Genomic DNA, 24,049 nt, shown 5'->3' with positions numbered 1-24,049 from the left:
CCCCCCCCCCCGGTCTGCTGGGTGGTTGCAGCAGGTTTTGGTCACTTCACATGACCCTGGGACACTGTGACCGTCATAAATATGAATCAGTTGCCAGGCATCTGAATGTAAATCACAAGACTCTGGAGATGCTGCAACATTCCAGCTGATTGGTGCTTCTTCTGGGCTCAGCAGAAGTGCCAGGATCAGTGCTGAGCTCCAGCTGGAGCCTGGCGCTGATCCTGGCGCTTCCGCTGAGCCCTGACAGCCCCGAAGAAGCGACGATCAGCTGGAAAGTGGCGCTGATCCTGGCGCTTCCGCTGAGCCCTGACAGCCCTGCAGCTCCAGCCGTCTCTCGCTCAGGCTTGTGCGGTGCTGCCACCGGTTCAGCTCATTCTCCTCCCCCGCTACCACTTTTCTAGGATGGTCAGGTACTACCTGCCAGGTGCCAATGTACCACAGGTGGTACCCATACCACTGGTTGAAAATCCTTGTTCTAGAGAAGTAAGGAGGAAGTCCTTTCTTAACTGGTGAGTAAGCTGATATTGTAGTAAGAATAAGCAAAAAGCACAGTTGACAGATTGATCATCTTTAAATTGATTCCAGATTTCTCTGTGTAATCATTTCTTAATATATATCATTTTTAAAGGGAAACTAAAAAGAGTCCCCATAAATTAGCTTCAAAAGGCACTAAACCAGGATTATTGCAAAACAACGTGTGAAAAATTCCAGGGATCCTTATTCAGGTTTCCCTTTGAAAAAAAAAAAACAGTCGGAGATTTATTGACTTACGTTTGAGACAGAGAACCCAAGTTTTACACTTTGGGTATAGGTTTGCCCCAACTGCAGTTTTTCTTCATCTACCGAAAGTTCATACGTTCTTAAGTTAGACTTCAGAAGTGCCTCAAAGGAAAGAGGTCATCTCTTTAAAACAGAAGCCATTGGTCACTTGAGCAGCTCTGCTGGACTATTAAGAAAGTCTCCGTTCCATTAACCCTCCTCTGGACAACACCCAATTGTTAAAATACAGTAACATTTTAGAAAATGGCTGACAATGCAAGGAAGGGCTTTCCAGCTAATTGCCCAGAGAAGCTGAGGAAAGATGGGAGTGTGATAAGTAGGGCAGCTCCTCTCACTTGTAGGGCAGTGGACTCTGGAAGACCTTCACTGCAGATGCTCAAACAAGATGGAGCATAATCTTAGGACAGGGACGGGCAACTATGGCCTCTTTAGGACCTGTGGACCTCAACTCCCAGAACTCCTGAGCCAACATGGAGTTAGAAGTCCACAGGTCCTCAAAGGGCTATAGTTGCCCACCCCTGTCGTAGGAGAACTCTGAAGGAACATATACTGTTGTGTCCCCGATGCTGCCTTCAACAGGGAATGGGCTGGGCGTCCACGCCAGTTGTGGGAACATCAGCAACCCAGAACTAGCCACAAAGAACCTGAGATCCAATGTGTCCAGTGTGTATGTGTGTGAGCAAGCATGAGCATGTGCTTTTGAGTCATTGTGGACCGCTATAGATGGTCCTCAACTTACTGACCGTAATTGAGACTGGAATTACAGCTGTAAGTCATCGCGATCATAAACTGAGGCATCACAATCAGGTCCTCTGTGTGTGTGTTTGTGAACATGTGCTTTTGAATCGATGTTGATTCCTGGTAAGTCCCAGCAGATGTCTTAGTGAGATTTCAGAGGTGTGTTGCCATTGTTCTCTCTAGGGCAGAGAGAGAGGGAAAGTGGCCCAAGGTAACTTCATGCCTAAGGTGGGACTAGAACTCACGGCCTTCCAGTTTCTAGCCCAGTGTCTTACCCATTACATCCAGCGGGTTGAGTCCATTGCAATAGCCATACAGGTAGTCCTTGACTTACAACGGTTGCCGCCTCCTGGGGTCACGTGATCCCCTTTTGCAGCCTTCTGCCAAGCAAAATCAATGGGGAAGCCAGATTCTCTTTACAACCGGGTTACTAATCAGTGATTCACTTAACAACTGTGGCAAGAAAGGTTGTAAAATGGGGCCAAACTCACTTAAGAAATGTTTCACTTAGCAACAGAAATCTTGGGCCCCCTTGTGGCCGTAAGTCAAGGACTACCCGTACTGGTGGGGGAAGGCATCCCGTTACATACCCATACCCTAGCCTGCCTGTCTTCCCTTGGACTCCTCAGAATAGTAGTGTTCGAGCCCCACCGACTCTCTAATTGCAGCCGTCGTTGCCCACACAAATATATCTTAGCAACCACCATAAGGCTGTTGGCTTCTTGGCGGAAGCTGAAATTATTAGGAAACTTGCTCTGCGCTCTCGGCTTCTTGTGATAAAAACTACACGGCTTTGCTTCTGCGGAGGTGGGATTGAAGCAGAAAAGGGCCACCGATTACAAGTAGTCCTCAGATTACAACAGTTTGTTAAGTGAGTGCTCAAAGTTACAACGGCACTGAAAAAAAGGGATTTATGACCGTTTTTCAGATTTAATCACCATTGCCGCATCCCCGTGTTCATGTGATCAAAATTGAGATGCTTGGCAGTTAACTCATATTTATGACGGTCGCAGTGTCCTAGGGTCATGTGGTCCCCTTTTGCCGGCTTCTGACAAGCAAAGTCAATGGGGGGGGGAGCCAGAGTCACTTAACAACCGGGTTACTAACTTATCAACTACCCCTTAAACTTCCACCTTGTAGTAATGTCTTCTTCTCAAACAGAGCATTATTAAGATGAATTTTGCTCCTGTCCAGTAAAAAGGAAGCATTGCTGGCCACTTGAACCACTGATACATCTTTTAAAAGGTCTAAAATGGAAAGCTAATTCAAATGTCATTTCTGGGAATAATTCCTGCTAGCTTGTACTGGAGGAATTGCATGACTAAACATTTTGCTGTAGCGTGTCAAGTTTTCCTAATCTAATACACCCTGGAAGCATGCTCTGTTTTCACCAGAAGAAGCCTCCATAAACCATTACCCACAAAGGTTGGTGGAGATGATAGAACTAGCTGAGATGGCTAGATTGACTTCTGTGATAGGAGAACAAACTTGGTTGCTGATTGGGAACCCCTTATTAAGTCTTCCTTACTCTAGCTAGCAAAATGATATTATCTGCACATCTGGCTAGTGTTTTAGCCTCTTGCTTTAATTCTACCTGGCCTTAACACAATGGGCTAGATTTATACAACACAACACCAAGCAAAAACACACCATGGTGGCTTAGTGTAATGCATGGCACCAGCTTGCATTTTAGTCAAACATTGATTTCAAGGTGATAAACAGCCTAAATTAAAATTTTAATAGCAACTTTAAAAAAGAGAGAAATTGAGTTGAGCGGTTGAAACTTAAGCTTTGCAACTTTAGCTAACTCTGATGAGAATATCATTGGGATAATATCAGAAGTTTTTTAATTTCCATCAGCATAATCAAAAGTGCCCAACATTTGCAAAATTTGCATAAAGCAGGTCACCTTGCAAGGATAACAATGTATGTTAGTTTAAAGAATAACATTGCTCACTTTCTGAACACAAGGGGAAGATCTGTTTTGCATTATGGTTATGACAGCTAAGAACAAAATCCTGAATCAGCTAAGCTAGAAGCATCCCTGATTTTAAGCAGCAATTACTTACCTAAAATCCTAAAGTTAGATAACTGGATAATCATGAGCTTGCCCTTAACCCTAAATGACATAATTTGCAATAAGCTGACTTTCACATCCTGCTAATGTTGCTTCGGTTATTCTTATGCATCCTAAAAACGTAAAGTAATCCTGGAATGAGCTTTTCTTGAGAACAGGCCAGACCTGGGAAAACAAGTCCATTTTCTTAGCAAGCCCAGAGGATGGCGTTAAGAAACTTGTCTGTGTGTGATATGAGTGCCAACCCTTGTGATGTTGTGCAAGGAAGGAAAATGGGGTTTGCAGTGGAGATAACCTCTCCGTGCCCCAGTTCCCACCCCGATCTCTGCATTATGCTGGAATTGAAAAAAAAAAAATACGCTGCATTTTTCTTACGAACATGTTTGGGTGAATTCACAAGCACAGAGAGATGACGCGTCCATAAGAAACCTGTGACTACGGCCGGCGTTGGAGAAGAAAGTACGTTTTTTAGGGTGCTGGCTGCTTCCTCCACCCCGTGCCCTTTTTATGGCCCTCTATATTCGGCATTGCCCTCTTTTCAAGTCGGTAGGACTTTTCTAGCTCAGAATTCCCCCCCTCCCCCTTTTAAAGGCTATCCATAGTCATAAACAATGCAGAGAGACAGCGAAGCCGGCTGCCAAGTTTAAAGCAAAGAGATGATGCTAGCAGAATTGGGAAGCTTTGCATTTTTTTACCGTCTTCTAGGGCTTGCGCCAGCAGCTGGAAGCTTTCCAGGGGGGGGGGGTGAAAGATTTTGGGGGGGCGTGGGCGGGGCCAGGAGAGAGCACCAAGCCGACAGTGTGATCTCTCTGTCTCTCTTTCGCTCTCTCTCGGTCTCTCTCTCTCTCTCTCTGTGGCTGCTGCTCTGCTACAGCTGTTGCTGGAGGGGTGGCTGACTGTAGCCACCTCCCTGCACTGCTGCTAGCTAAGCCCCGGCTCGGCTCGGCTCCCCTCTCTCTCTCGCTGCTGAAGAGAGACGTTCCTGGGGCTGGCTGGTGGCGACTGCCCCTCCTGCATGCTGCCTAGATTCTCATGGGCAGGTTTGCTCTCCACCTCTCTCCTCTAAACGAAGATGTGGTTGTGTTGCATGGCCGAGTGACGTCTATGGCACACGGTAAGCATCAGCAGCTTGATCACATGCTGGCCCAGTCGGTAGTGCGAGCGGGATAGGAAGGTGGAAGGTAGAAGCAGCTCTTGTTTACAGGCCATATGGTACTTTTGCTCCGGCTGGATGTGAGACGTCGCTGCCTGCAGAAGCCTCCCCCCCCCCCGATCGGGCTGGGTGGGGAACTCCCCAACACCTGTGTGGGTCTGCGTGGCTTTCATTCTCCCCCTTTCCTGTTTGAGCAGAGTTTCCAGACTCCGAGGGAACAGGGGCCGCAAGCAGGATGCTCTTCCCCGCTTCTGTCCAGGAGTCTCCGCGTGGTCTGCCCGACGCCAGCGACCTGTGCCTTGGATTGCAGTCTCTCAGCCTGCCAGGGTGGGATAGGCCGTGGAGCACCCAGGATACAGATGCTGCAGCCCAGCCAAGCACGCAGTCTGGTAAGGGAATCTGCTGACGCACAGCAACAGTTGCTGGATTGCCTTCTGCAGCTCTGTCATCAGTAGCCAGTCTTGGTGAGAAAGAGCAGATCCCTAGCAGCTCCCTTCCTTCCTTCCTTCCTTCCTTCCTTCCTTCCTTCCTTCCTTCCTTCCTTCCTTCCTTCCTTCCTTCCTTCCTTCCTTCCTTCCTTCCCCACCCATACGGAGTCATAACTTTCTAAGTTTGAAGCAGTACAGAGAATATATTGGTTAATATATAGAAGCGAGTTTTTTTCCAACCACATTTTTGGGGATGGTCCTGCAGGCACATGGGGTGGTGTTGTAGACTGTTGTAACAGAGATGATGGAAAGGAATTGCCATTTGTTTATCTGGTCCTTCACTCCCAAATGATTCCAGGCTAATTTAGACCAGTTACCCCTGAAGGAAGAGGAGTTGTGTGTGTTCAGACTGTGGAGATATTTTCGGTTGCTTACGAGATGCTCCAGAGCCAAACATTAAAGAGATGTGACAGTACTGCTTAGATCTGGGGTTAGCACTCTTCTTTTTGTGAGCTGTTTATTATTATTATTATTATTTTATGTACTTGTACTTTTAATCTTAGAGAAGATTGTGCTCAGTTTTCCCTTAAACTTAAGCTGTCCCTAAAATATGGGAAGCTTAACACCTGTTCCATCCAGGGCTGACTTTCCACATTTGCTAATGTGATGCTTCAGGAAGATGCAGCCTCCCCCAAGCTCAGATTGGCCAAAACGGAGCACTCCACAAAGGACAGTGACAAGGCACCTATTGTGGTGAAGGCGTGTGTTGTGCATTAGTACTGGATTTTCCAGGATCAGTGACAAAAAGGTTTGGAACCTGTAGTATTGTGGCAGGACCTCTCCACATATGTATTGGTAGGATTTTTAGAGGAGTGGCCAGGCCATTACCAGTCTTTATGGTGTCCACATATGAATTCAAGGAGGTTTTGGATGACTTTGGAGGAGGTAAGTAAAAAGGCCCAGATTACTGAAGCTCTTTGGTGTCCATCCGTTGTAACTGGACTAAGATCAGCTGTTTTATGCTGCCATTTTTACCAGGCTATCTAGAATTGTAGCTATGGACAGCTCAAAAGCCAGTGAGGCAAAACCACACCTAGTTGTACTCCCTCGTTGCCATTGCTGGCATTAGCAGTCTGCAATTGGCAAATGAAACTGCAGCCTTTTATCAGATGGCCTCAGTTTGTGGCTAATGATGCTCTAAATGACCGTGGCTGTCTATAGAAGGCCTTCTAAAGGGCTGCACCCGACCATTCTTGGTATCTTTTGGTGGTTTCAGAAGTCTTGACCTCCTGGTTGTAATCTTTAACTCCTTGTCTTGCGGTAGTGTCAGCTGGTCGCAGGCTGGCTCTTTCTGCAGACATTTTGAGGTGGGGCAAAACTGGAATTTGCCAACCATAGGAATGTATAAAACAATAGAGGTGTTTTTGAGAGGCCCTGCGGAAAAAGTTAGTGGTGTTTGGTCAGTTAGCAGGATCAAAATGGGGGCTTCTCCCTGCCCTTAACACCATGTCCCATGTGGGTCAAAAAGTTCTTACAGTAGAGATTGGAAAAACGACTCCTAAATAGCATATAGACAGCACTGAAGGGTTTGTAAGAAGAGGAAAAATTCCCAACCCTGTCTGGGAGGTTCAAAATAATTTTCTCAGATTTCCTGTCAACCGTCATTTTGGCCCAAATTATAAAAGCACGTAGCTTCGGTGCTGGGTGAGCAGGACTCCCAATTTATCAAATTGTCATTTTGTCTTTGAAGAGAACTGCTCCGACATCAAATGGACAAATTCCACAGCTCCAGCTGATGGAAAATTAAATTTCATTTACCGGTCTAAAGGCGTTCATTGTCTGCGACTGTATTCCAGAGGCATAATTGCGTTGCAGAAACATTTGAATGTTCTCTTTCTATTCCTTTGGCGTTTGAATTGTATTATTCTAGCACCGTGGCGTGATCTGTATAGTGACCCTGATACTAAATATACTTCCGTGTGAAGAATTATTAGGCACAGTGAATTAATCCTTCACCGTCCCATTTTTAGCTCAACCCAACACTAACATCCTACTCGGTTTAAGAGAAACTAGGTAGAGTATGGGCTTCAGACTAGCACCAGATTTCCATGTCACGCTCTTTAAAAACAATGCAGGGTCCGTGGCAAACTCGGAGTCTGAGTTTGTATTTCTTCATCCAACTTTATGCTGCATTATAAGACTGCAGCTTTCATAGAAAACCCACCCTGATGAGAAAGAAGTGGGGCTAAGACATCAAAAGTGGTCTTAACAGGATCTGGAAACAAGAGAAATTCAATTCCGAATCCCAAGTATTACATTAGCTGTATGGAGCGTGCCAGTTTCTAATCCTGCGTAGATCCCTGTTTACTCTTTTCTCCAGCCCCACCCCCTGTACAATGACTTTGCAATGTCGTCGTTGGAGGGGATGCAGATGCAATATTTAGGGGGAACTATCTTCCATGGGGAATTGGGGCTGAACAGGCTTGGAGGAGGGGGTCTTCCTGTGCATTGATGGGCAGAGGGAGAATTCTCTTTTGAGAAGATAGCTCTCCTGGGCAAAAGCCGGGGATGCTGTGTCTGGAGTTAGGTTTCAGCCTGGCTGGGTTTTGATGCAGCAGCTGGCAGAGTGTCTGGCACAAGAACTGCAGCCATTGCCTAGGGTTTGTCGAGATCCCGGCCTGTGGGGTTGGGACGGCCGACCCTGCCAAAGAGGAAGCAGCACCGTTGGTCTCTCGGCACTTGGGAAGCTTCTACAATGACTCAGCTCTACCAAGATTGAGGGAGTTGGCTGGGAAGTGCAAAAAGTTTGCAAACGGGCTAAAAATACGATTGCTGATTTGCACTCTCGGAGCACCGGGGTTTGACTTCGGATGTGCTTGGAATCCAGACAGGCTGTTGCGACTCTTGTAAATCCGAATGCTTCTCATGGGTAGGGCTAGTAGGGATTTAAAGACGGAGCTTGTTTTTGTTTTGTTTTTTAAATTGGGGCGTGCAGACTTGCTGTTTCTCTTGAAGCACTGAAGGCCAGTTGGAGGACCCTGGTAGATACCCCGTAGCAGACTGGCCAGGAGCCCCTTCCCCTTTATGCTCTGCAGAAAAGTTGCCCAAAGCAGGCACCTAGCATCATCTGCCACGGGAGGCTGTAACCTCCGGAGCAATTTGCAGATGTCACCAATCTTCTTCGCCACTGGCTGCAGAAGGTCAAAGGTGGAGAGTGATGGAGCAGATAAGAGCCCCCCCCTCCTCCACCCTTTGGTCTAGTATGAAGGCACCTGGCTATAAACCGGGAGACTGTGAGTTCTAGTTCAGTCTTAGGCATGAAGCGCGCTGGGTGACTTTGGGCCAGTCCCTCTCTCTCAGCCAAACCCACCTCAGAGGATTGTTTTGGGAAAAACAGGAGGAAAGAAGTATTAGATACGTTAGCCCTCTTGAGTTACTTATAAAAATAATAAAGGCAGGATATAAATAAGCAATATCATCTCCTGGTTTTACTGCATTGGAAATAACTGCAGGTTTGGCAGTTCTTATTTTAGTTCAGCCATCCACTTCCCAGTTCAAAGATTTCTTAAGGATATTGCAAACCGTTGTTCCCAATTTTGTGTTTCCAGTCTGTCTCCTCTGCCCCACGGCAATCTCCCATCCAGCCAGAAATGTTTAGACGGAGAAATAATTTCAGATGGAACAACACTTTTAGGTCAGCATCAACATATCATAGACCTGTAAAAGCAGATGCTCCTTTTGGGGGTGTATGTTTTTATATTCCTGTATAGGTAATCCTTGACTCCTGATTCAGTTTGGACTGGAATTTGGGTCTCTTAAGTGGTTGCAGTTGTTAAACAAGCCATCATGTCACGGGACCCGATTCCTTTTATTTTCACTGTGGTTGTTAAGCAAATCATTAAGCGACTCCTGATTATGCCATTGACCTTACTTGATAAAAGCTGGCTGGGATGGCCGCAAATGGTGACCCCGGGACACAACATCCACCATAAATACAGGCCGGTTGCCAAGTGCTCAAATTTTGATCACATGACCGTGGGGATACTGCAACAGTCGTAAGAGTGAGGACCTCATATTTTTCAGTGCCATTTTCAAATGGTTGCTCGGTTATAAGTCAAGAACTACCTGTAGCTGATATGTTTATCTCTGTCTGTCTGTCTGTCTGTCTGTCTGTCTGTCTGTCTATCATTGTCTGTCTATCTATCATTGTCTGTCTGTCTATCTATCTATCTATCTATCTATCTATCTATCTATCTATCTATCTATCTATCTATCTATCTATCTATCTATCTATCCTTTTCTTTCAATGGGAGGGCTGCCTATCTATCTATCTATCTATCTATCTCTATCTATCTATCTATCCTTTTCTTTCAATGGGAGGGCTGTCTATCTATCTATCTATCTATCTATCTATCTATCTATCTATCTATCATCTCTCCACTTCCTCCTCTTCTATTTTATGCATAAATAAAATATTAGATGCAGAATTTATTACTGTAAGTAATATGAGGAGTCCTTTATTTGTAGTATCGTTTGAGCAGGTTGAGAATCTAATCAAGGCTCTGAGTATGCATCATCGGCACCAGTCAAAATTGTGAACCATGCAAATGTGGGGGGTATTCATAGAGTAACTATTTTCCCAAACTATCGTCTTAGTGGAGAGTTTGCCTCCCTTTTGAACCCAGGAATGGGGCAGATTTAACACAGGCTTATTTTTAAACAAAAAAAACTTCTACCTCCTCATTGAGCGATTGATAAAGAGCAATTCTCGCCTCTGTCAAAATGATTATTTTTAACTTACTTGATTCAGATCTCTATGCCTTTTCAAAGCCAAAGTGACTTATGGTGAAGACAAAAACAATTTTGAGTGCTCCTACGCTTAAAATTATCATTTGCTTTCTAGTAAGGGGACAAGCCCCTTTTGGGAAATCTGTTGTTTGGAGTACAGAGCTCTTCCAAAGGGTCTGGGGAGGTTAATAGTTATCAGCGAGGATCCCTTCAAGTTTGTTCCTGGGTTTAGAGTAGTGGTGGTGAACCTATGGCATGGGTGCCAGAGGCGGCACTCAGAGCCCTCTCTATGGGCACGCGCACTATCGCCCCAGTCCTAGGCCTTCAGCTGGGTTTTATAAAACCTTTTTGCTTTAGGCCTCCGCTGCCATGTGCAAAAAAAAAAAAAAAGGTTCAATCAGTCAATTTCAACTTCTCGCAGGAAAAAAAAAAGATCTTGCAAAGTTGGAATTGATTGATTGAACTTTTTAGTCCCACCCAGTCTGCCGTTACCACCGCAGCCACGCCTACCCAATGGGCCATGCCCACCCAATTGCCCATGCCCACCCAGCACTCGACGATGCATAAATGGGTTTTGGGTTGCAGTTTGGGCACTCAGTCTCTAAAAGGTTCGCCATCACTGGTTTAGAGACTTAGAAAAACCCGTGCAGTTCGCCAATTCTGAATTTCTGCAGTTGGGTTGCCCTACATTTTCCATTTTTTTCTTCCTTTGTACTACTGCCAGATTTATTCCACGGAGGAGATTTCTGAAGAAGAGCTGAGTCACCAGTGTTCAGTTGGCATTGGGAGTGGCAGATAGACAAAGCAACAGAAATAAATCAGGAGATAAAGACCTGCTTAATTTTATTCCTAGCAGAGGCTGTTCCACTGAAGTGACATTCTGAGACCTCTTCCACTAATAACATCTTTGGAAAATTTCCGTTAAGATCTTCGCAGGTTTATTCTGAAGATGCCCTGACTGATTTTTTTAAAGATTGATTTAAAGGGTCTTCCTAAAGCATTCGCTGTTAAGGCTGAACTCCTGATTCATCTTTGTTTGCTTTGTGTGGCTGGTCTTGGATGATATTGAATTGTTTGCTTTCTGCACCGTGAAGTAATTTTTGTTGAATTAATTGTAAACTGCACTTGCCCTTTGAAAGAAAGAAAAAAAACTTTCTTAGGACGCCTTTAGAATGGAGATTGAAGGAATGAAAGGAAGGTGATTTCAAAGCTGTCGGAGTTTGCTGTGTTGACAGGGGGATATACGTCAGCTTTCAAGAGCTACCTGTCTCACTCCAGTAGAAAGTTCTTTTTTTAAATCTGTCTGGATTTATTTAGCTCTTCTGTGGCTGTGCATTTGTGCTACAGGTGCTTGAGATTACTGACTGCTTCAGGAGCCTTTGATTTCAGAGTGGCTGAATGCAGTACGAAGAATCAGGAAAGGCTGTTTCCCTAGGATCAAACGGTTCAGTTTGTACACCTAAAAGAACGGTATTAAGCGATCACCTGCTCAAACAAATAAGCTGCTTGTTTTAGAGCTGCTGTGTTGGGCACTGGCATTCTAGCAATCCTTCCCTGAAGTCTACACAACACAACTTGGAAAGATGCAGAATGTAGTTTTGTGCTTCAGAATTCAAAGAATTGGGGGTGTGGAATTCTGGAAAAACAAATTTGCATTCTTGGTATCTTTTTGCAATAGGATCTACACTCATAACATACACAAACCATGGTTATAGGAAAGAAATAGTCACATTTATATTGGAAAAGTTCTGAGTAATTTTAATCTGGAATGAGGTAGAGGGTTTGCCAGAAAGGAGAGTTAGACTGTTCTTTTAATTCACCCCTTCTGAAGGTTTAGATGCAAGTTTCAAATCTTCTGATTGCATTAGATTGCTTTTTTATTGCCTTGTGGTTTTAAGACTATAGTTCTTTTTACAGACTTACCTTTTTTATTATTTTGTTATTGCTAAGTGTCCTAGGAAGGTAATGGAAGGGCACTGTAAAATGTTACTGTACAACCAACACAATGATGAGTTTCTATTCCTAAAACTTAATTTGTCTGACTTTTACCTTTTTTCAATATTTGGGTGTATTTTGCTTTCTTTGGCAACTGGCAATTGCAAATTAATTCAACAAAAAATATTAATTTACAGATAACATACCTTTTCAGTAGGAAATTAATGGGCTCGTTCGTATGTTAGTTCTGGTGCTCAGAATGAAGTGGTTGTGTACTATAACAACTCCCTTGGGGCAAAAGTTACTTAGCAGATTAATTGTATTCTGAAGATTCGCTGGTTTCAGGAGAACAGCAGAAATGGAGGCTCTACAGATTTATAATTAAAAAAAACTCTACAATGTATAATAATAATAATAATTTAAAAAAAAGTTGGAAGGGACCTTAGAGGTCATCTAGTCCAACCCCCTGCTCAGGCTGGAAACCCTATACCATTTCAGACAAATGGCTGTCCAGTCTCTTCTTAAAAACTTCCAGTGTTGGAGCATTCACTGCTTCTGGAGGCAGGTGGTTCCACTGGTTAATTGTTCTCACTGTCAGGCAGTTTCTCCTTAGTTCTAGGTTGCTTCTCTCCTTGATTAGTTTCCATCTGTTGCTTCTTGTCCTGCCTTCAGGCACTTTGGAGAATAGCTTGACTCCCTCTTCTTTGGGGCAGCCCCTGAGATATTGGAACACTGCTATCGTGTCCTCCCTCGTCCTTCTCTTCATTAAACTGGACATGCCCAATTCCAGCAGCCATTCCTTATATGTTTTAGCCTCCAATCCCTTAATCATCTTTGTTGCTCTTCTCTGTACTCTTTCTAGAGTCTCAACATCTTTTTTACATCGTGGTGACCAAAACTGGATGCAGGATTCCAAGTGTGGCCTTACCAAGGCCTTGTAAAGTGTTATTAACACTTCACGTGATCTTGATTCTCTCCCTCTGTTAATGCAGCCCAGCACTGTGTTGGCCTTTTTGGCAGCTGCAGCACACGGCTGGCTCCTATTGAAGTGAGTAAGTTAAGTAAGGTTGGGAGTGTTCCTTTCTATATTTGAGCAAACATTCAACCATCCTGAGCTCTGATCAGAGGATGATTTTAAAATGTTGGCAGTCTTACCTCAAAGATGGTTTTTCCCCCCCCTCAAAAAGCATGTTTTTTCCTTGAGGAAGAAGACAATTTTGCTTCTCGTCCATGAGGCTTCATCAGTTCTGGCAGGAGGATGAGGGCGATGGAAGGTTTAGTTCTGATAGGATGGGGAAGTTGGAAGGATCACGTTTCTTTGCAGTCATCTGGTTGTTAACACTCTCCCTGAGAGTTCCTGAAACCACTTGGGGATTCATCTGTGTCCTCGGGGTCACCTGTATCAGAATGCAAAGGGGGATGGTGAAAACTTTTTGGAACTGCCGCAAGGACTGCGTTGTAGACAGGAGATAGATGGTATCCCTCCCCCTCTGTTGGGAGAAGGCTGCTCAATGTTAAGTCTTCTTTTACTCCTCTTTCAAACCAAGGGTCTTCTCTATCCATATCTAGAATGTCTTCTTTGCTGTCTTCTAAAGAGTGACCCTTGTCTTTCAAATGCAGATGGACTGCTGAATATTGTCCCGATGAGTTTGTTCTCCCTACATTGTGCCGTGTGTTTGTGAAGTGGTTGTTTTGTTTCATCAATGTACAGATCTGCCCATGTCTCATTGCATTGTATTGTGTACATGCATTCAGTTTCAGTTTCAGTTTCAGTTTATTGTATTTATATCCCGCCCTTCTCCTGGTGGACTCAGGGCGGCTTACAGCCAGTTAAAAAACAGAGCAATTGATACAAATATACAAAATTTAAAATAAATTAAAAGATATATTTAAATAGGCCTTTTCTTATTTTAAAAGTTGATTAAAATCCAATTTAAAATATCCCTAAGCCAGTCCTGCCAGCTGAAACAGCCATGTCTTGAGGGCGCGGCGGAAGGAGGGGAGATCCGGAATCACCCGGATCTCTGGGGGCAGCTCTGGGGGCAGCTCGTTCCAGAGGGTGGGAGCTCCAACAGAGAAGGCTCTCCCCCTGGGGGTCGCCAACCGGCACTGTCTGGTTGACGGCACCCTGAGGAGACCCACTCTGTGGGAGCGTATCGGCCGGTGAGAGGTGATCTGTGGCAGAAGGCGGTCTCGGAGGTAGCCAGGTCCGATGCCATGGTGCGCTTTAAAGATGATAATCAACACCTTGAAGCGCACCCGGAAGGCCACAGGCAGCCAGTGCAGCTTGCGCAGCAGCGGCGTTACATGTGAGCGACGAGTCACTCCCATCACCGCCCGCGCGGCTGCATTCTGGACTAACTGGAGCCTCCGAGTGCTCCTCAAGTTTTGCTTACAAAACTACGACCTGGATGACTGAGAATCTCCACAGACATTTAGTTGACCGTCTATATTAACTCATATGCTTAATATTTATCCTTATTCAGCAAACCGAGTCAAATTGTTATTCATTTATTTCTACAACATAACAAATCCTAAGATTAGATTAGTATGTGATCTAGGTTTTGGGTTGGGGTTTTTTTTTTTAACTTTTGGTTCCTCTTTTTTTTGGCTTTTATGTTTAAAAAAAAACACCCATAAATAGCCAGAAGAAGAGCTTTCTTAATGTGGGTCAAGATCGCAGTGCTTTGTTGTTGTCTCCCTGTGTTTGCCAACCTTACTGGAAATATAGTTCCTTTCATTAACTCTTCCAACATAACTGGTAATTGAAAATCAATAACCTAGTTTCCTGAAAACTAGAGCCAGGGCATGCAAAAAACAACAAAAAGGGGGGAAAAAGTGATGCACCAAAATTTCTGTGGCTAAGTGATACATTTGTTAAGTGAGTTTTGCCGCATTTTACAACCTTTTTGCCACATTGGTTAAGTCAATCCCTGCAGTTGTTAAATTAGTAACACGGTGTCAATGCTGCTGATGTTCTTGCTTGACAATATATGAAGACGCAGACATTTTCTATTTAACCTGTGTATTACTTTTAGAGTTAAAATTAGATGGTGCTGGAGAGGAGTGGGAAGAATGTGCATGGGGACTAGTTAACCATAACAATATCTCAGTAGAGTATTCTTCAAGGTTGGTTGTAATAAAAGGAGATAACGGGAGGGAAAGTTCACACTTCAAACTAATTGGAGAATGTGATTATTGACTGTTAAATGAAGGAGTGAGTTATGCTTAGATACTGTGTGTTTGGGGGAGGAGAATTCAGATTTTGGCTTCTCTGCTGAAGCTATGTTGCAATTAAAGATTCTTTAAGGTAAACAATGCCTCAAAGTTCTTTGAAGAGCTTCTTCTTTCAGAACCATGACACACGGTTGTTAAATGAATCTGGCTCCCCCATTGACTTTGCTTGTCAGAAGATTGCAAAAGGTGATCACGTGATCCTGGGACGCTGCAACCGTCATAAATACAAGTCAGTTGCCAAGCGTCTGTGATCATGGAGATGCTACCACAGTCATAAGTGTGAAAAACATATGTCAATTTTTTCAGAGTCGTAACCTCAAACAGTCACTAAATAAACTGTTGTAAGTTGAGGACATATAGCTCACAGCCTAGTTAACTTGGCATCACGCTTCNGAAGACTTATCCAAAACTCCTCTCGGCGCTGGGTGTTCTAGCAATCTTTGCAAGTCTCCTGGGGTCCCGTCTGTTTACAGTGAGACACACCTCGACATCTGAAAGGGAATATTTTTTTGAACGTTATTCCCTGGGGTCAGTTGAGTTTTGTTTGCTACAGTGATCTTAGGAGGCTTCATAAATTGGCAGGCGTGAATTAGGGGCAGCCCTCGACTTGAAATTTTTTGTTGCTAAGCGAAATACTTGTTAAGTGAATTTTGCCTCGTTTTACGACCTTTCCTTGCCACCGTTGTTAAGGGAGTCACTGCTTTTGTGAAGCTGGTCAACACGGTTGTTCATTGAATCTGGCTTCCCCGTTGACTTTGCTTGTCAGGAAGTCGCAAAAGGGGGATCACATGACCCCGGGAACATTGCAGCCGTCATAAATGTGAGTCAGTTGCCAGTTGTCTGAATTTTGATCACGTGACCGTGGGGATTGCAGCAAGGGTCGCAATTGTGAAAAGTGGTCATAAATCATGTTTTTCCGTGCCATTGTAACTTCAAATGCTCCCTAAAGTCGAAGGCTGCCTGTACTGGAAATGAAATAGCATCAGGTAAGAAGAGTTGACACCCTTAATCCATTATTTGATTCCAGAATTGCCTTGTTTATTGCAGGTTCTGAGATAACTCAGGAATTGTGCAAACAGCCGCGGGTCTGCTTGGATCATCTTATCCGTGTCAGCAGTGATCAAGTTCTTAAGCTGGATGTTTATGAAGATGGTCACAAATATGAGAAACACCAGTCTGAAATCATGAGGGCTAGAAACTGTCCTTTTAAAGATGAAATTTAAACCCTTTGACTCTATAGATCAGTGTGACATCTCCTCTCTTCTTTAGCCCAACATAGTGCAAGGAGTTTTGTCTATTTTTTGTGTCAATGCAACATGCCTGTGTTAACCTCTTTGTTAGAGAAACATGGACGGGGAATGCCAGCCTCCTTGGCAGTGTGTGTGTGTGTGTGTGTGTGTGTGTGTGTGTGTGTGTGTTTCAAACAAAGCTGCACAAGCTTCTGGCTGTGATGCACAGCCTTTAGTGTATGTCTGGTGATTGGTCCATGTGATTGTAAAAAAGACAGTGGTGTGTGTAGGAGGGAATGTGTGAGATTTTTTTTTCCAAGAGTGGGAGAGGGTAGGCTGGAAAATAGATTTTATCCCTCGGCTTCGAAAGGTTTTCTAGCTGAAGTCGCATAATTCAGGATGGTGGCTTATGAGTTACAGCGCTACAGGTGACTGCTGAAATCAGGGGTTTGCAGTAACTAGGTTTAGATCGGGGTAGGCAACCTTGGCTCTTTTATGACTCGTGGACTTCAACTCCCAGAATTCCTGAGCCAGCATGGCTCAGCTTGGAAACCTCTCCCTTTCCCCTCAGCATGGCTGGCTCAGGAATTCTGGGAGTTGAAGTCCACGGGTCATAAAAGAGCCAATTTTGCCTATCCCTGGTCATGGAGATGCTGCAATGGTCACAAGAATGACAAACGGCCATCAATCACTCTTTTCAGTGTCGTAACTTTGAACGGCCATTAAACAGGCATAAAGTCGAGGACTATCTGTATATCCTCATTCGCCTTTTTTAGCATTTTCAGAACTGGCTGCTGATTAAATTCGACCAGCCAAAATGGAGTCAAATTAAAGGCAAATGAAGTCAGGTTTTTGTTTTTGTTTAATCTCTCCAAGAATGGTGAGGGGCCTGTGAGTTTGTTTAGAGGCGAGTCACCTGCATTGCTGACTGGGGAATTCTGGGAAAACACTGGTGTAAATTAAATTAAATATTGGAAGCTATCTTGCTTCCCACTACAGGTGGATGCAGAGCCGTAATGGATGTCTTTTGATTTTTCCTTTTTTTTTCGTGCCCAAAGATAGCCGAGTTTGAAGGAAGACGCCTGGCGTCGTGTGCCGCTCTAGGAAATATTTGTTCACCACCTTTTCTGTCCTGCTTTGCAGTTCTCAACATGCTCAGCCATCCTTTCGGGAAGCCGTCCTTGGGCTTCCTGCCTCTCGATCCCATCGGCTCAGAGCTGAGTGAGAATCTTCCAACTCCGACCTTGAGGGCCTCCCGCTTGGAGAGCAGTCGTTCCCTTCTGTATTCACGTTCCAGCAGTCCCTCCGACTCCGACACTAGTGGATTCAGCTCTGGATCCGACCATCTTTCAGATCTGATCGTAAGAAACCATGGATATATATATTTTTTTTCCAAAGAAGTTAGAGCTTCTCGAGTTGTGCTTCAACCTGCTTTAATTAATTTAATTTAACTAATTTAAAAAAGCTGTTTATGGCTGCCCAACTCACTCACAGTGACACTGGGTGGCTTACAGAAGTAAAACCCCAAATATAAAACCCAACAAATCACCATCGCTCTGGTGACCACTGTCAGACATACATACCACTTGATGGGCTCCATATCACCCTGGGGCCTCCAGGCCTGCTGGCCAAACCATGTCCTCAGGCCTTTTGAAAGAGTGTCAAAGTGAGGGCCATCCCTTATCTCTGTAGGGATGATGTTCCATGGGGGGGGGGGAGCCACCACAGAGAAGGCCCTTCCTCTTGGCCCCATTAGATGGACCTCCTTAAGAGAGGAAACTTGTAATGTGCCCTGTCTCCCCATTCTGGTGGGTGGGATAGATGTAACTGGGAAGGACAGCCCTTTAAATAACCTGACTCCAAGCCGTGTTTCAAAGGTGACATCCAGCCTCTTGAATTATACCTGGAAGTAAATCAGCAATCAGTGTAGTTCCCACAGGAGAGGTGTCTCTCTCACACACACATCCAGACTGCACAAAACCATGTGAGCCACGTGCCACATTTTAAACCCAATTTAGTGGGAGTTTAATTTTTGCAGTGGTATGAGGCTTGGGCATGTTGCCTTTCCAGTTTCTTCCCAAATGTGCATTATTTTTTTTTCACGGTGCCTCTGATGAACGTCTTTTGCAGTCGAGTCTCCGTATCTCGCCTCCTCTGCCATTCCTGCCTATTGGAGGCCTCACCAGAGATCCCTTGAATGGAGCAGGGTCTCACCTGGATCAAGAGCAGGCTGCCTTGGCTGCCGTCACCTCCTCCACCCCAGCCGCCTTGTCCAAGCAGTGGCCTGGGGCCTCTTCCTGGTCATCCTGGAACATCACCGACTCTCCAGAAGATCTCTTCAGCATAGAAAGAGAAGCCAGACTCCACAAGCAAGCCGCAGGTAAGCCAGGCCTGGGCTGTGTGGGGGTGACCAGGGAGGCCAGGTAAGAATTCCCCCGCTGTCTCCACCTCCTAGAGCAGGGGTCTTCAAACCTGGCCCTTTTATGACTTGTGGACCAACTCCCAGAATTCCTCAGCCAGCCTCCATTTTGTTTGTTAGATTTAAGGCAGGGCTCTTCAAACCTGGCCCTTTGATGACTTGTGGACTTCAACTCACAGAATTCTTCAGCCAGCCTCCATTTTGTTTTTTAGATTTAAGACAGGGGTCTTAAACTTCTCTCTTGCTTTTGTCTTCAGCTATGAACGAGGCAACCTGCACTTGGAGTGGGCAGCTGCCACCTCGGAACTACAAAAATCCCGTTTACTCCTGCAAGGTGTTTTTAGGAGGTGTTCCCTGGGACATCACAGAAGGTGAGTTCCTGACCATTCCTGCACTCTTTTTAAAGGCCCTGTTCAGGTGTGGTGCTGAAGACATGCAACCATAGTCTTAACCTTTGTGGTCTGGCTTTCCAAGATGAGGCAGGGGGCCCAGATGTTTCTAAGTGGCCAGGAGGCCTCGCGGGGTTTAGCATTCTCACTTTTGAGGTCTCCTGCTACAGTATTGCAGACTTGGCCATTTTAAAAAAAAAACGGAAGGTGTTTTCATATTTTTACATTGAATTTTGCATGAGGGTCACTGAAAACCCTCATGGGTTTTCCAGCTACCCAGGAAGTCTGTTAAGGTCCAACAAAAGCCCATTTAGTGACGGCGATTGGGACCAGCAACTCCATCGCTAAGCAGCGCGGTCGTAAAGTGAAAGATCACATGACCATGTCAGTCTTGCAATGCCAGTTCCAGATAGGGTGGTGAAGCAAACCACCATAGCTCCTTCAGCACAATGTGATCGCCACTTGTGATTTCCTGCTGGCTTCCCCAATGACTTGTTGGGAGCTGGCTGTGAAGGGTGCAGGAGAGGATCACTTGATTGCGGGACACTGCAGCCATCATAAATGCATGCCAGCTGCCAAGTGTCTGAATCTGCGATCAAGTGACAACCACAATGGTCAGTTTCAAGGATCGGTCCCAAGTCTCATCTTGGGCCATCGTAACTTGGAATGGCTGCTGAACGAGGGATCGTTAAGCAAGGACTACCTGTATTAGCTCTCTGCCATTACTGGGGCAAGGGGGTAGAAGCGACCTGTCCCTATCCTACCTCATGTGTTGTCGCTTTTCCTCTAACGAAGCCTCTCATTCTGTGCAGCGGGTCTGATCAGCACTTTCCGTGTGTTTGGCTCGCTGAGAGTGGAGTGGCCTGGTAAGGATAGCAAGCATCCCCGCTGCCCTCCCAAAGGTAATATGCCTAAAGGTAATACAGACATGGTAGGAATTCTTTTTATCCATGCTTCCCATAGACCACTGAGGGCTCCTGGGCGTGAATGCATGCTGGTGACGGACAGGGAGAGCACCATAGGTTGGTGGCCTCCTCCTGGTGCACAGGTGCTTCCTTTCACCCTCCTCTCCACCTTGGCGAGGGAAAACTGCACACCTGAGGCTATTCGGGGCTGAGGACAGCAGGACCTTGGGGCAGGGGGAGGGACCCCAGGTGCCCTCCACAGTTATCCCCTTCCCATGCATCAGGAGCATATTATCCTAGATGGGAAGGCACCTTGGAGGTCTCCTGATCCAGCTCCCAAGGAATATACAACTGAGCTTGGAGAAGGAAGGAGAAGACCATTCCAGAGGGTTGGGCTTGTAGAAAAAAAAACCTAAATCATGCCCCAAGAAAGAAGTGTGAAAAAGAAACTCAAGTGCCCTTGCCTTGACTTTGTTCAGTATAGCAATAAGAACAGCAATAGCACTTAAGACTTATATACCGCTTCACAGTGCTTTACAGCCCTACCTAAGCGGTTTACAGAGTCAGCCTATTGCCCTCCCAACAATCCGGGTCCTCATTTTACCCACCTCGGAAGGATGGAAGGCTGAGTCAACCTGAAGCTGGTCTGGATCGAACTCCCGGCAGTGGGCAGAATTAGCCTGCAATTTCGCATTCTCATCGCTGGGCCACTACGGTTCAGTGGTATAAAATGGGACAGCCGGAAATAAATTTTTGGCAGGCTTTCAGGATTCCATTTTTCTAGACTGCCATCCGGAATATTCCTGGAATCCTGCTTCTTGACCTGCCTGCTTTGAAGGGTTCACATCTACCTTGAAAGCCTGTTCAGGTTTCCCTCTGTCCTGCGTCAACCCTGAACAAAATCGAGGTGTGGAGGGGGGTTATCAGTTGCTTTCCCACACTTCTCTCCATCACAAGACTGTGTGATCTTTTCAGCAGCTCCCTTCTTACCTATTTATACCGTACTTCTACATTGCTTTAGAAACCCTCCTGTTCAGAGCAGGAACCCCAAGACTAGAAATGGCGAACCTTTTAGAGACTGAGTGCCCAAAAACTGCTCCGCCCCTGCCCCGCCCATCCGCAGGGCTACCCACCACCTCCATGGCCCACCACAGATCGCCCAGGCGGCCCAGCAGTGCCATGGCGGCCACGCCCTCCACCCGTGCCCCGCAACATCAACTTTTTGCGACGGGGCGCAAGGGCAGAGTCTTGTCCCCATTGCCTGGCTGCCATGTCCTTGGCTGTGCTGCTCCAGGTGGGCTGTGCCTGGGGGCGACTCTCCTCCGGAGGGGCTATTGGTGTGCAGGGGGAGGTGGGGCTGGGGCGATGGCACGTGTGTCCTTAGATCTGGCACTCGTGGCATAGGTTCGCCACCACTGCCCAAGACATTCCAGACAAACAGCGACCCAATCTTGATTTTCAAACCTCCAGTGATGCATCCAGGACAGTTCCATTCGTAAATACCTCCGTTGGTCGAGAGGTTTGGGGCTGGCTCCCCTGTTGCTTCCTGCCCCATAACTCAAGAGCTACAGAGAATAAATTGCACCGTCCTGCCTGGTGACTGTATTTTACAGCATAGACCAGTATTTCTCTACCTTGTCAGCATTAGTCTCCCAGTTTCTACCCTGGTGCCTTAACCGCTTGACCAGCGGTTCCCAATCTCTTCTATACCCCGCACCCCTAGAACGCTTCTGATATATCTCTCACCCCTTACAAAAGCTCGAAATAATGGCAACGAATTATGCATATACACTATAATTTTGAAGCTTCTAAATCCGAGTTTTTTATACCCCCTGGGATATCGTCTTGCACGCCCAGGGGGTGCTAGCACCCCCGATTGGGAACTCCTGCACTAGACTAAGTAGAATATCCTTGTTAATAGTGTGCTTCCTCTGATTATCAGAGGTGGGGAATTGTTATTGAATATTTCCAAAACAGTTGAACTGGTTGGCTCTCTCTGATTCAACAAAGCAATTATCCTTGAAAGAGAAAAGATGTGTCCTGTAGACTTAGGTTCTCTCCCCCTCCCCCACCACCCCTTTCTTACTATAGGTTATGCCTACCTGGTGTTTGAGTCTGAGAAGTCTGTGCGTGCCTTGCTCCAAAACTGCTCCCGGGATCTGCTGAGCCCCAGCGGCCTGAGCGAGTATTACTTCAAGATGTCTAGCCGTAGAATGAGATGCAAGGAGGTGAGTGAACAGTGTGGCCTACTCAAGGCGTAAATGAAATTAGCAGGCCAAAAATCCATTGCAAAGATCAGAGGTTGCACACACACACACACACACACCTGACCACACGCACATGAGTTCTCATTTTCTGGCTGCCTCATTTAACAACCATTCATGGTTACAACAGTGATGAAAAAGTAACTTTACAACCAATCTTCGTACAGGTACTCACTCCTCGATTTACAACCCTGAAAAATATGACTTACGACTTTTTTTTCCCCCACACTTCACGACCGTTGTAGCATCCCCATGGTCACGTGATCAAAATTTGGACTCTTGGCAACGGAGTCATATTTATTGACCCGGTTGCAGCGTCCCGGGATCACGTGATCCCCTTTTGCGACCTTCCCACAAGTGAAGTCAATGGGGAGACCAGATTCGCTTAACGAACATGTTACTAACTTATTAACTTATAGTGATTTGCTGAACAACTGCGGGAAGAAAAGTCGTAAAATGGGGCAAAACTTACTTAACAACAACTTGCCTTAACAACAGAAATTTTGGGCTCTCTTGTGGTCGCAAGTTGAGGGCTACCTGCAGGTCTGTAAAGCGGAGAGAAGTTGAGGTAAAATTGTAAAATTGTGAACTTCACTTGGTTGCATGCTTTAAACACGGAACTCGGCTTCTTGCTTACAACCTGGGCAGATAAAAATGCTTGTGCCTGCATCTGCCAGCCGTGTCTGGAGACAAAGAGGCATTGTTTGCCCAAAGGACAGGTAATTGTCAAGCCTCCCACGGCATTGGCAGAGGTCAAGTGAAGCAGACGCGGTATTCAGGATTAGGTTTTGCAGCTCAAATGAAGCAGGAGTTACAGATGGACAGGGGAGGTGCTGGCTGGGGGATTCTGGGAAGTCACAGAGCTAGCTGACGCTTGGTTTAAAGGACGGCGCAGCATTTGTGTGGATGGCTTGAACCGTGCTAACCATTGTGCCTGTAGGTCCAGGTGATCCCATGGGTCTTGGCAGATAGCAACTTTGTGCGCAGCCCAACTCAGAGACTGGACCCTGGGAAAACGGTCTTCGTGGGAGCCCTTCACGGGATGCTGAATGCAGAGGCCTTGGCAGGAATCCTCAACGACCTGTTTGGGGGAGTTGTGTATGCAGGTATTGATACAGACAAGCACAAGTATCCCATTGGTAAGTAGAGCCAGTCCTTGGCCGTCGGTGCCTTCGGTGGGGATGGTATCTGGGGCTTTGTGGAACCAGTGGCATTCCCCATAGGAAGTCGAGGGAAAAAGAAGAGACTTAACTATCTTGGTTTCACTGTTCGACTGTGGTGAGCATGGGTGGGAGAGAAGGGCTGTCTCGTGGTCATTTTAATTGAACCGAGGCTGGATGAGTTTGCGAAAAATGGTGTTGGTGCAGTGGTTAGAATACAGTATTGCAGGCTAACTCTGCCCACTGCCAGGAGTTCGATCCTGACCGGCTCAAGGTTGACCCTGCCTTCCATCCTTCCAAGGTAGGTAAAATGAGGACCCAGATAGTTGGGGGCAATAGGCTGACACTACAAAACAGCTTAGTAAGGGCTGTACAGCACTACGAAGTGGTATATAAGTCTAAGGGCTATGGCTATCGTTATTTTCTAATTGATCTTTGCCAATTCTTTGCAACGGGGCAGAATTAAAAATGGGTTTTCCTCCCCCGATACATTTTGCACTGGACGACTTGAATATTTTTAAAAACGGACAACATCTGTTTTCAGTTC

The 24,049-nt window shown here is 45.8% G+C and overlaps 1 protein-coding gene across 3 annotated transcripts in view; it reads left to right on the top strand.

The window, feature by feature from the left end:
* CPEB1 (cytoplasmic polyadenylation element binding protein 1) overlaps window positions 1-24,049 on the top strand; it is a 31,098-nt gene that overhangs the window by 2,921 nt on the left and 4,128 nt on the right. Inside the window, exons 3-9 of one of the 3 annotated variants that reach the window (XM_015818457.1) lie at window positions 4,946-5,137; window positions 17,509-17,726; window positions 18,496-18,745; window positions 19,042-19,155; window positions 19,986-20,090; window positions 22,170-22,306; window positions 23,283-23,481. In XM_015818457.1, coding sequence (XP_015673943.1) covers window positions 4,946-5,137; window positions 17,509-17,726; window positions 18,496-18,745; window positions 19,042-19,155; window positions 19,986-20,090; window positions 22,170-22,306; window positions 23,283-23,481 — 1,215 coding nt within the window. Of the gene's footprint in view, window positions 1-4,942; window positions 5,138-17,508; window positions 17,727-18,495; window positions 18,746-19,041; window positions 19,156-19,985; window positions 20,091-22,169; window positions 22,307-23,282; window positions 23,482-24,049 lie in introns of all 3 variants that reach the window. The other 2 variants (XM_015818460.2, XM_015818459.1) reach the window with 2 other exon arrangements.

Source organism: Protobothrops mucrosquamatus, unplaced genomic scaffold (genome assembly GCF_001527695.2).
Source record: "Protobothrops mucrosquamatus isolate PMUCROS unplaced genomic scaffold, P.Mucros_1.0 scaffold741, whole genome shotgun sequence".
NCBI lineage: Eukaryota > Metazoa > Chordata > Lepidosauria > Squamata > Viperidae > Protobothrops > Protobothrops mucrosquamatus.
Note: the sequence above shows the minus strand (reverse complement) of the source record. Positions and strands in the feature narration are given on the sequence as shown.